This window comes from Aythya ferina, assembly GCF_964211825.1.
Source record: "Aythya ferina genome assembly, chromosome: 4".
Classification (NCBI taxonomy): domain Eukaryota; kingdom Metazoa; phylum Chordata; class Aves; order Anseriformes; family Anatidae; genus Aythya; species Aythya ferina.
In genome coordinates this window covers 74,112,302-74,125,293 of record NC_140300.1, presented here as the reverse complement: position 1 = coordinate 74,125,293, position 12,992 = coordinate 74,112,302, and the positions used below count along the sequence as shown (strand labels likewise).

The 12,992-nt window shown below is 47.5% G+C and overlaps 1 protein-coding gene across 29 annotated transcripts in view; it reads right to left on the bottom strand.

Moving 5' to 3' along the window:
* Positions 1–12,992, bottom strand: part of ANK2 (ankyrin 2) — a 339,161-nt gene that overhangs the window by 219,316 nt on the left and 106,853 nt on the right. For 11 of the 29 annotated variants that reach the window (XM_084518999.1, XM_084519000.1, XM_084519002.1 and 8 more), the window contains exon 1: positions 8,497–8,722. The exons of the other annotated variants lie outside the window; for them this stretch is intronic. In XM_084518999.1, coding sequence (XP_084375125.1) covers positions 8,497–8,586 — 90 coding nt within the window. In that variant the 5' untranslated portion in view covers positions 8,587–8,722. Of the gene's footprint in view, positions 1–8,496; positions 8,723–12,992 lie in introns of those variants that run through there. 29 annotated transcript variants of the gene reach the window in all.

Here is a 12,992-nt window from a genome sequence, read left to right as displayed (position 1 = left end):
GTAAGTTTAATTAAGTCTTAAAAAACAGGACACAATATTTCAGTGCCACTCACGATGGAGCGCTGAGGCACGCTTCGCTATGGATTAAAGCAGGGGAAATGCACTCCTGGGTCTCAGCAAGGACATAAAGCAAAATACAAAAGAATTGGTGAAAAGATGTTAGGGTAGTTGTTTCATTTACTATTTTTAAAACTCAGAAAAATCAATAAGCAAAATCAACTCCCCCCAAAAGAAATTGTTTTAATACCACCTGGCACCAATAATCCACCCACACACTGCACCGCTTCAAGGCTGCATGTGAGGAACTTACTCAGTCCTGACAGCTGGGGTTCAGCTCGGTCACAGCTGAGCACTGCTCTTCTGCTTTGAGGCCAAATTGGCACAATTCAGTCAGACAGGTATCTGTATGCGTCCACAGGTATCGCTTTGCTGAATTTTATGGTAAAAGCTGGGAAATGGACTGACGGTATTACGTGTTTTCCGCAAACATCAGTATATGCTAACGGTTGTGACTGCTGCTGCAATAAAGCCATCCAGATAATTCTGCTAAGTAACAAGGAAAAATGTTCCGGAGAAGGATTAGAGACTTTGCCCCGGAATTTATCTAACCCGAACTCTAAACATATCGAAAATTAGCCCTAATTCAGCCGTTAATGTAGCTAAATCCCATAAACATCAAGGGTAAACAAGGAAATATTCAGCTTATGCCTGATGGGCTGAAGCTCAAAGCCATTAAAAGGCAGTCTTTGAAAATTACTGAAGTCAGTGGAAGTCCCTCCATTAACATCAACAAGCCTTGGCTCGCACAGCAAAACACGACTTACGTTGTTTTTTTCTGAACGCAGCTAAGAGAAGAGTCTGCTTTCCAGGACACATCTTAAGATACTAATGTTAAAATCACCCTGAAACAGTTCCTGAATACTTTGAGTGACCTCTGAGGAAAGACTCCAGGCTCAGCATGCCCTCGGGTGAACAGTCCAGGGCATGGAGAGCAAAGAGAACTGCAAAAAAAGTGCCCAGGGGTGCTCCTCACCTTCTGCTCCGATGCAGGAGCAGTGTCTGAAGGCAGGGAGGTCACACACTGTGAGCACCCGGCGAGATCCCCTGCAACTCCGGTACCCACGCTGAGCTTAACGCTGCTGAAAGGCAGCATTAAGGGGGAAAGCTTGCCAGGCGTTTCCTAGGAAGGCCGGAGTACATCGCATGATGTGCTGTTGCAAATAGACCCTAACACACCTCAATTTCGCACCTAACTTCCAAACCCAGCTCCCTGCCCTGGTTCACAGGAAGGGGCAGCGCCGGCTCACGCTGCTTCACGTGGCCTCAGCCTTCAAAAGAGACCAGAGAAAATAAACCACGGCCCCACCATTTCCAAAAGTCCCAGCCCGAAGGGTGCTTACCCATGGTGATGACCCACCAGCTCTGGTCTCCCGCACGGATGCCCAAAATAATGCTTCACCAACTCACTCAGACTCAACTGTTTTGCAACCATATCTTTGTCACTGTGACTACAGCAATTAAAAAAGCGACTTTCGTTAATTATGTTTACTGCTTTCATCTAGTGATCATTCTGTTTTTTAATTAACATACTTGGTTTCCATTCGGATGAAACCAAATTATGCAGATCAGATTTCCAGTGATGGGATTTTTTTTCATTCATTTACCCAAAAAAGTGGGATACCATTCACGTAAGCTGTACAGACATGTGCCTGCCTGCATTATTTCTGCTCCGAGGTGTGGAGCAACCAGTTCCTAGCAGTGATCTCTAGGAAAGACACGTTGTACATCACTATCCTAATTGCTGTCAAATTCCAAATGGCTCCTGCTCCTAAGCTTACAGGGCAAAGGCAGAGCCCCGCGTCCTGAAGCGTGCATTAGAGCGTAATGAGCTCGAGGCAGCTGCTCCCCAAACGAAGGCACCGCCTGCTGCTTCTGCTGCTTACCTTGCTGTGAAAAGAGCAGTCCTGCTGCCGGCCACACACACACACACACACACCCCACTCCTCCTGATGTTTAAGCCTATTCATCCCTTGGCTGGATCGCTGTGCCTACCAGGACAGATCACGGTCACAGTGATGATGAATAAGTGCCCCTGTCTCTTGACATTTGCACGCTGACGTCTGCTCCCTGATGGTGAAAGCTGCCAGATGGACTAGATGCTTAAAACGTTTCAAAATGAGGGACTAGCAGAGCCCTTTGGTCGTAGGAAAGCTGCATCACTTTTAATTTAAGTTTCAAACAAGGTTCAGAATCACATTTTCTATGGGGGAAGAATAAAAAGCAATTGTTTATAAACATCAGGTTTCAGCTGTGCATTTCAAAGCTATCGCTGATGTTCTGCACTGCCTCAACCAGGTCAACAAATACTTCAAACAACACCTTATAAAAAAGCCAAGTAGTGGAACAAATTGTCAGATTTTTAGCAGATTTAGCCTATTGTGAACCTAAATTGTTGCAGGAATCTGTGCTTTCCTGGTGCCTCTTCAAATCCACATCCTCTGCTCAGATCCAGCACTGCACCATACTACAAGCCCACGCCACCCAAGACTGGATGAAACAAAAGCAACCAAGCGCTTCCGAAATACTTAGCCTGTGGCAGAAACCTATATGCTGTTTAACCTAGAAAACCATTTCGAGCTGCAATTACTGCAATTTACTCTATCATTTCCTTCGAAGCCGATCCTGCTCTCCAGAGAGCACTTCATTCATGGGCTAAATGTTTCTTTGTGTTTGAGCCGCGCCGAGAGGAAATACAAGCAGGTTACAAATTGCTTACCTGCGTGTAACCCAGTGGCAAGCCAGCTGGGTGCAGCCCCAGCTTAGATGAGATGATGTTGGCAGGCGTCTGCCTTCCCTCCCCAAACTGCTCTGTGCTCAAGACCTTTTATTTCGGGAAGGTTTGGGGAAGACCCATCGATGCCCACGTACCTGACTTGCAGTGCCTGTAAGGATACGCGGCCTTTCTCCTTACAAGGCCGAGGTGGAGCGCTGCCTTTGTGTCCCCCAACCTCTCCTTACAGAAGAGAAAGGTGAATTTGGAAACGAACTATGTGCATGTTCAACTACGTGCTGTTTTCTCAAGTGGGACCTGGAGCAACTGGCTGCATCACTCACCCAAGCTCACAAACTGTTCTGAGGGAGCCTGACGCACTGGCCCATCTGCCTACTCCCCCCACGCCCTGTTTGGTGCCAGGGCACAACGAAATCAAGGGGAAAATAAGTAGGAAAACGCGACCAATCTAGGATCAGGATCACACAGAATGATAACACAACAAGTTTCTACTGAAAACGAAGCGGGGAAACACTGCGTTATTTCTGTACAGTGTAGGAATAACAACAGCAAGCTCAACTTTCAGCTCAGCAATTTCTGTCACCAAGACAAAAGAAAGCACCTTAATCAGCGAGGAAAGCTTCTGTAATAATTAATTCCTGCAAGTTAATGAGGATGCAAGAGATGGCCGCATCACAGGCCGCAGTACAGGCGGAGGCAGAGCACGTGGCTGCCTCCAGCCGGGAGCTCGGTGTCCCTGGAGCTTCAGGCTCCCCCGAAAACCCAGCTCGGTGCCTGCCACGGCCAGCCAGGAAGGCGTGATGGGGCTGCGAGATGTGAGCAGGATGCAATCTGTGCGGTGCTTGACAGCCCCAGGCATCCTGCGGGGAGAAAGGGAAGCTGGCGGGGGAACAAGGGACTCGTTCCTCTGACTCAGCTGCTGTTTGCCAAACATTTGGGAAAATGAGCAAGAACTGTGAATGAGGAATCGGAAGCCTGAAATGCACATCAAGCGGGTGCGGGCTCAAGGCTACACACAGGGCTGTATAAAACCCACCACTTTTATCCAGGTGCACGAGCAGGCAGATGATTGCCTCCGTATCAGCTTTGCAGCACTTAACCTGTGAAATGTAGCACTTGCACAAACCTGCTAATAGCTGAAATACCTCCATCGCTTTGTTGCTTCTTACTCCTTTAAAAATAACTTCAAACATTTCAAGGAGCAACATATAAGTTACAATGAAGTGTAACATGAATACATGTAACCTTGTAAGTAGCTGTGTCAGCTCTAAGACGTGTTCATTGCTTATTCCTCCAGCACGACAGAGCACAAGAATACCTGCAGTCTCCTGCTGCTCTACGGGACCTAGAAAAGCCAGGCGTGGCTGCTGTCGTTTGCCTTACACCCTTAGGATGCTAGAAGAGCAACCACGATGGCAACACAAAATGCTGGAATCTAGATGTTCGGCTATATCCCCCGTCGTTATTTCCCTTGTCTCTCTGCTGCAGGAAGTGGAAATTATTTCCCCAGGGTGTCAGGCACCACGGGGCTGCCGCCAGAGAAGCACGGGGTGCCTGGTGCCAGGCACCAAGTGACGGCTGCTCTGCTGCAACCACTGGGAGGTAAGGTGCCTTATCTCCTCCTGAGGCACAGGCACGGTGTTCTTGTTTTGTTACCGTTTCTCACAGCAACCACAGCTGGAGGGAGCGGGCGGGGAAGGACAGAGAGAAAAATAAAAACAAATAATAATAAAAAAAAAGCATTTGCAGCTATGATGTTAGTTTTATACCTAGCACAAAATGTCCTGGAAGCCTTGTGATGGGAAGAAGAGGCAAAAGGAACAAGCAACGCATGACCACAGTAGTGCAAGACTATCAGTGGAGCTGCATCAGAGAATAAATCTTTAGGAATACAACTGGCTTAATCATTGTTCTTTTTTACAAACCTGCCTCTTACTTCCATGACTTAGAAAGAGGTTTTGTATTTTTTTCCCTCTACTCTGGTCTTTCCAGAGCCATTTCTCTCTGTTTACTTCTATGTAAATTGGATCGAGTCAAGCGAAAGCAAGGCTGTTGCAGTTCTCTAAAACTGGCTTAGCCAAAAGAATAAAACCTTGTAGATTTAAAAAAGCCATGGTACTTCATCCTGCTAAAAGTAGAGGACTTGGTCTCTCTTAGAAGAGAAGGCTTGGTCTGGTTTCATCTCAGCGGGATCATCAAACTGGGAAGCAAAGAGCAGCACGGCCACAGCTATTTGTCTCTCACCAGTAAAAACAAGATGGTGAGGGAAATGGATGCAGCTAGGGAAGCCAAGAGGGTCTTAGCAAGTGTGAAATGAAGGCAATTTGGAGGCAATGCCACCCAGCAGATTGGGACTGCTGGTACAGAAGCCTCCACGTTGACTTTAGGGAGAGACACACACTGGCTCAAATTGTGCTTCTGGAGGCATTCAATTTTCTCCTAAATTCCATAGCTGGAAGAGAGAAATAACCTGGTAAACAAACATTTAAGAAGACTTAAATAGCCCATTTGCCATCAATGAAACTGCTTTGTAATACCATTACAGCAACACAAATGACATAAGTGAAAACCGAGGAACAAGGGAATGAAAGAGACCCCCGTACGTTGAATCCAGGCCAGCGCTCCGTTACAGAAATCACATCTCATTCACAGCTAATCGAGTTTCTCCTGGTTCTTTACCTGATTATACCTATTAGAAGGCTGCTGAAGAACCTCATTTCCTTTTGCCCTCAGACAGCCTTTTGCTCTAGCACACGAAAGAGGCCAAGCCCTTCCAGTTTTTCCACGAGAGGCTCTCTCGCCCAGCAGTTCCTCTCTCTGTGCGTGTTCATTCTCGTTCTCAAGCCTCGGTGACCAGAACTCTGCATGTTTTCCAAACTAGGTCTCAACTACCTTATGTGTAGAATTAATAGTTTTAAGTAATCGAAATTAATTAAAAGCATTAGCTTGTACAGTGTAATGATTCCATTAGCAGGTATACATGTACATCTCCCATTTCTCCAGTGAAAGGACCTCGCCTAATGCATCCGATTTAACATTTTCTGCAGCTGCATTTAACACAGGAGACGATGCTTGGGTTCAGAGAAGTCATAGGCATCTTCCTAAAAAGAAGCATTACAACTTCCTCTGAGTCTTTCAGAGTATGAGCCTGACTCCAGGCTTTTAATTTCTCTTATTGAGCAACAAAAGGGGAATTCTTTAATAAGCTGAGATGAATTATTTTTGCATCAGTCTCTCAATGGCGTGTGCTTTATGATCAGCACAGTAAGAACCCATGGTTTCGGGAAGCCCCTTTGCCAGCAGTGCTTCTAGCAATCAACAGTAGGAATATGCTTGGTTTTCTATACGATGACCAGTAGGCTTTTTGATTTCTGCTGTGGTGGTTTTCCATCTGAAGCATCTATAATAGGAAAAGCCAGCCTTGGGAGGGTTCTGGGACACCCAGTAACTGCACAACGTGCTCAACAAGGCAAAGGAGGAGGTCTCAAAAACCTGAGGCAGCATAAATTGACGTGCACTTGTCATGCTGCTCTTCAGAACAGGCGGTTCACCAGCTACAGGGACAGGACCGACACACTCCACGCGCTGCTCCCGCTGGGTTTCTGCTCAGTTACACCAGCAGCAGAACAAGGCAGCCTCTGTTCGCTTGCACCTCCAGCAGAATAAGTCTCATGCTCTCTGACACTAGAACTGGATGAGGATAGAAATTTAACACAATTTTTCCTAGGAATGAAGTTCATGATATTCCAGGTGTAACGTGGAGGAGAAGTACCACGGGAAAATCGGATCTTAACCCTACAGCTGGAGTCACAAACCCATCAGGGCAGCCCACAGACTGCTCACAAGCACCTCCAAACAGAATAAATTCATTTTGGTGGGTCATTAATCTCTCCATTTTATGAAAATTTCACCTGTTCAGTTTTTCCTATTCTGTATTAGGGTGACACTGAAGCCATTTCACTTTAAAGTGTGCAAACATAGAACGAACCTGGAGCACTGCTGTAAATCGGAGAAAACCCTACACCACCTCCCAGCTCGGACGCTCTCCTGGAATAGAAGACGACCCAACTGGATGCTGTAGCTGAGATGCACTTCCCTCCACCTCTCCCGATACGTAGATCAAACTCATCTGGCTCCATGAATATTTAACTATCTACACAAAAGGGATCAACTTCCACAGAACAGATAGAGGGCACGTTGGATGGTGCAATGCAGCTCCGTTCAGCTAAAGTAGTTCAGGACCTGCAAACAGGCTACGTTACTTTGGATTTTGGAGCTCGTGCACGTGGCACTTTCATCTCTGCTCCAGAAACTGTGCCTACCCAGTCAACCTGGAAGGGAGCTGAGTTCAAACGTGTGCTTTCTGATTCAGACAAACAACTTCCATCTGCAATTCTCACACCCTTGGCTATTCCAGGATGTCTCTTCCTCATTTAAAAAAACAAAACAAAACAAAACATATATATCAATTTGTAGTTTTAAGAAAGTTATTCCTAGAATCTAAAAATGAATGTTCAAGTCTGGAAATGTATTTCTTCATGAAGGCAATAGGGCAAAAGTTCAGCAGACCTAAGCCTTTACCAGACCTGAAGCACTACCAGCTATTGCATCCAAGCTGAGTGATGTACGATTTTTTTTTGTTTTACACTTGTCAACTGAAAATGACCAATTAATGTTTTCTGGTCATAAAAGCTATCTTGCAGACACAAAAGCATTGGTTATGTTTTTTGAAAAATGGATGCATCAGCTGTTGGCTGACCCTGAACACGCAGGCTCTGTACAGGAGATGCTTTCTAAGCACCGTTTGGCAGCAGAGCCGCACACACTCGTGTTTCAACCTTGAAAGGCTCTTGGCCACTTGACTTAGAAAACAATGGCAAAACGAGAAACCCGTATGTGTGGATAAAAAGGAGGAGATGGAAACACCCACTTGGATTTCTCAGAGCTTCAACACCTCCCTGCTGACACAGGCTGCTCCCAGCCCTATGAAAGCACTAGGTACACACCCAGTCTCTTGATTTTTGCCTCCTCGGGTGTGCTCAGAGCACCCTTTCCAATTCTGCCCTCAGGTTTGGAGGTGAGACGAGGCGGGCGCTCCCTTTGCCTCTGTCAGGCTCAGCGTCCAGGCAGGGTGCGATATAAACCCCCCGCTGTGCTCCATGTGCACAATGGGGTGGGGTGAGGCGGGTTTTGTTCAGCCCCTCGCCCAGCCCGGCTCACCTCGGGTGCTCGCAGGGACACACAGAGAGCGGCGGGGGGATGCGGGTGGCACTGTCACCTCTCGCCACACCGCCTTCCTCCATCGCCAGCCCCGAACGAGCATCTCGGCGCAGCTCCCCGTGCGCAGGGCTTTATCTGCTTTATCTTACCAGGCTCAGACACAGATCCTGCACCCCACGCTGCTCGGGGGGCTCATCGCGGGGCTGCACCCCCTCACCTGCATGCTCCCACAGCGGCTCTCTCGGGGTTATGCGGAGCCGCAGCCCTCCTCAGGGGACACGGGCGCTCCACAAGCTCTCCCAGCGCCGCCTCCAACAGAGGGATCGCTGCAACCAACAGGTGCCCCCGCTTTGCTCCCGGGGGCCCCCAGCAGCCCCGCACCCCCCCCGCCTCCATCAGCCCGACCCCAACAGCCGCCCCTTCCCCAGCTCCCCCCCCCTAACCCCGGGTGGGGCCGGGGGAGCCCCCCGCCAGCCCCCCGCTACCTTCTTGGGCCGCTTTCTGCGCTGGCTGCCGCCGCCGCCGCCCTCTCCGCGGTCGCTGCCGTCGCCCCGGCGGGCCGCCTCGTCGCCCATCGCCGCCCAGCGCCTCTGAGGGGCCGCCGCCGCCGGGCCATGGGCGCCTCCCGCCGCCGGGGGCGGCACCCGCGGGGCGGAGCGGGGACGGCGGCGGAGGGAGGGGACGGAGGGAAGGGGAAGGACGAAGAGGGACGAGCCGGGAGGGGAGAGGAGGGGGCCGGCGGGGCGCTGCTCTGCACGGGGACACCGGGAGGAGGGCGGCGGGCGGCCCCGGGGACAGGCGGCGAGGGGGGGACCCGCCCTGAGGGGCTGAGGGGCCGAGCCCGCGGTGCTGGTGTCTGAGGCGGCAGGACGCCGCCCCTGCCCCGTTTCAGGCGGATCTTGCACCAATTCGGCCCCTCTGCAGAGCTGGCCCCTGCTAGCGCCTGTTTGTGGCCCCGCGAAGCGAGCCGCCACAGGCAGGCTGCTGAAGGGGGGTGTTGGGGTTGGTCCCCAACACATGCAGGGGCTGAGGGACACGCCTGGGAGTCGCTACGGCCTCAGCTGTATGCCTGCCTCAGTCTTGAGAAGCGTGAGGCAGGAGGACTGAGGCTGTCACAGGCGAAGGGAGAAAGGCAGCGTTTCCAGAGCTGCTGCACAGCGGGGAGGTTTGCTAGTCCTGCACACTGCAGCCTCGCTTCAGGCCACGCTAGGGTACACGTTTTGGGGGAAGGCAGCAGTCCTGAGGCAGAAAGCTGGGCTGCACACAGAAGCCGGCCCCCTCCTGTTAAACAGCCAGTGATGTCTACAGTGAAACACCGTCCTCACCTCTTCGTTGTCGTGTTTGTTTCTGAACACCACCACAGCACTGCAGGAAACCAAGTGTACAGCGTGACAGCACCCACAGACCAAAACCTGGCGAAGCGCCTTGTGACACCTGTCAGATCCTCGCCAGATCCTTCTAATATGGGGTCAGGCACTGCACAGTAAGCAATTTTTAACCCCAGGCTGCAACCACATACCTGCGTACCCCTCAGCATCTTACAGAAGGGATATCCTGTCTTCAGCCCATACCTATCAACCCACAGAGCCGGAGCAGTATCCCAGCGAGTAATCTACGATGGGGCAGTTCCCACAAAGTTCTCCAGCAACGCGCTGGCCCAAGCCCTGCCAGAAGCTTCTTGTCGCACATTAGGGGTAACAGCAGCAGCATTAAATGAATCCCGTCAATCTGGTAAGTGCAGTCAGTTGGAAAGGCTGAGCTTCATTTGGGCGCTTTCCAGACACAGGACCCTTGCTCCCACTCCCCTTTGGTCCAAGCCAAAGCAGAATGCCGTCTGTGGGGCTGCTGGCAGATGACACCAGCCTGCACCCAGCTCCATGGCACCGCACGGTGCTGCCACCGCTGCCACCCTACAACTCCCACAGGAACACCCCCATGCTGCCATGCCCTCACAGACGACGCCTTTTTCTACCACAGAAGCCGCATATTCCTAGCAGAAAATCATTTTTTTCCACAATGCTTCCTTATGACAGCATTCCCAGGTACTTCCACAATTAAAAAAAAAAAAAAAAAATAGATCTGGCCTTATTGGGATTATTAAATCAACAACAGCAGACATTAAATTTAAGATGTCTAAAATCCCACCATTAAAGCAACCACAAAAATTAGAAAATTCTAGGTAAACGATGACTTCTCTCTGTACCTTGATCTTGCTTCAAATTGTGCATCTCTGCTAGCTATGCGATCCATACTTCCCCCCACACACACTCCCCCCAAAAAAAATTGTTAGCAAGTCAGTACACTTCCATATTTCACATTTCCACACCATACATTTTGGAAACTGAAGGTTTTTGGGGGTGTCTTTTAAGTGTGTTTGAATACATGATTGGAGGGACTACAAAAAACATGCTTCTGTGTTTAGCACCATATATATATACATATAAACAACTCTAAATACCACGTGCAGTAAGTACTCTGTATATATTGAACAGTCTGTCATGGATGGATCATCTGGGATTTTATTGACTCGCCACTACAGGGGGGTTACTTTCAGCTGAACCATCAGCTTCCACTTTGGCCCATGCTGATAAGAGAAGAACAAAAGAACAACTCAGAGGTGGGTGGAAAAAAAAATCTATGGTTTACCAGCAAACCAAACTGTAATAGAAACGAGATAAAGTTTGCATTTATTTAATTATACCAGAAAGTTTGAGCAAATTATGTTTTAAATTATTTTTGTTATGAAATTAAGTAACACATCACTGAACTAAGCATTTTTTTGCACTGTTGTATAATTATTCCCTATTTGTATCCTCCTCAATAAACATAGCACAAACAGAATCAGTAGTAGAGATACAAAAGTGCAAGCAAGAAAAAACAGAGATCAAGGAACAAAAATCTACTCTGGTTCAACAGATTGTCAAATTATTCCTTTTTAATTTCACAGGCACTTTTTGTTTGTTTGTTTGTTTTCCCCTATAGTTTCTCTGTGTCAAAATTCTGAGCAAGGTCCTGGCTCTAGTAAAGACAAGGGCAATTCCATTGATGGCTTCACCCAAACCAGCCGACCACTGCTTTTTAAACATGAAACTCCCTCCCAGTAACACCATGACCATGCTTATCCGATGGCTTTTAATATACAGAACATGATTTAGAGACCACAGGAAATTCCTATTGTTTTGTTTAAAGTAAAGTGGATGCAACCTCACTTCTTTAAGCAATTCTGCATGCTCCTTGGTAAAAAAGAATTCACTACCTAGCAGAGACCAAAGGGGTGGAACAAAGAAAACATCTTGCAAACAGGTCAACTCATACCAATTTTATTTTCCTGAGTCTACCTTTCAGTCATCAGCATGGAAACAAAACTACAATAGGCTGCCAGTGGTTGAACGACGTAGTTGTTGATGACTACTGATGACATTTCCCAAACTGTACCACCAAAATCCCTCGATGCCCAAGCCTGACTGAGGACACAGCAACAGGCAGCACAAGAGGAACTCGCCACGAAGGCCTGAGGTGGCTGGCCTGCCAAGGATCCATATGGCAGGGCCCCTCTGGAGGACCTGAGCAGAGACCTGCCATTCCAGATGCTTGGTACCTCAAGCAAAATGCTGGATACAGCCTTCTCTTTTCCTTATGGCTAGATGAGGATGGCACCAAGGAAGAGGGAAAGAACAACAATCCTTACAAAAAAAAAAAAAAAAAGCTGAGTTGCTAACCCAAACTATAACTCACAAAAATACCCCAATTGTTTTCATATACCATAGCAATAATAAAAATAAATGAATTAATTAATAAATAAGGCACAGAGATCAAGGAGGTGGGACAGTGTTTCTAGTAATTCTGACTGCATCTCCTAATAAGCACATTCCTCCAGCCAGTGGAGGTTGCAGCTTTGACACGTGCCATACTTTTCCATTAATCTATTAAGCTGCATTGAAAAAATACTGCAATGTTTCACACTTTGCATCTAAAAATGTGTGACAAAGCCATCCTTCTTTAATCTGAATTAATGTTACACAGCTGTGATTGACCTGGTAACGAACCTTTTCAGGCTAGTAAGTCATAGTCTCAGAGCCAAGAAATACAAAGCCATCTTCCAAGAAATACATCGGCTGTACACTTCCATTCTGTTAATACATCATGCTTGAAAACCAAAACAAAACCCAAGCTGCCTGTCGCTCCTGGCTTTGCTGTTCAGCACCAGCAGCCGTGGACAGCAGCAGGAATTAAAAATGGGTAGTACAGCAGAGGGTCCTTCAAAAGAAGAATATTTCCAAATCGTGAAAAATACAGATTTGAGTTTGATATACTATCAACAACTTGCATATGTAAAGAAAAAGTGTGCATGCATTTATATACTGTGGTATTTTTTTGTCTGTTTGTTTATTTTTTAATCACTTTTTTGGCTCTCTATTCCTCGTTCCTCTATCCTCTAGAAATAAATGTCATTCCATGGAAGTAGCAAGGAACTATCAACATTTAAGATTTTTTTAATGGGATTCTCAACAGCCTTTAAACATTGATGAAAGTCAAATTGACAGTGCTGAATAAATCTGAGACTACCTATTCAAATACTCATTAAAAAGTAATGCAGTATGCACATTGGACATCGTACCCTCTTTTACTTTTTTGCTAGAGACAGAGTGCATTATTGATGTCAAACCACCAAACTGACTAGACAAAGTAATTGTCCAAAGAGAGAATTAACTTTAAAACAATTGGTTATTTTAATGAAACACCAACTTTGTCGTTCAAATGCCTCCTATTTGCTGGCGTTATACAATATCTGTAGCATTAACTGCACTATAATTGTCAGACAAGTTTTGCAGAGATATAATTGGCCATGTGGTCTGAAAAGATCCACACAACATGGAAATGGCAGAATTTCACGTACAACTGATGGTCAAAACACGGGCGTACAAACATTAGATTGGGGAAAATACATTTCTCTCAGCACTTGCAGCATGCTGTAGATCAA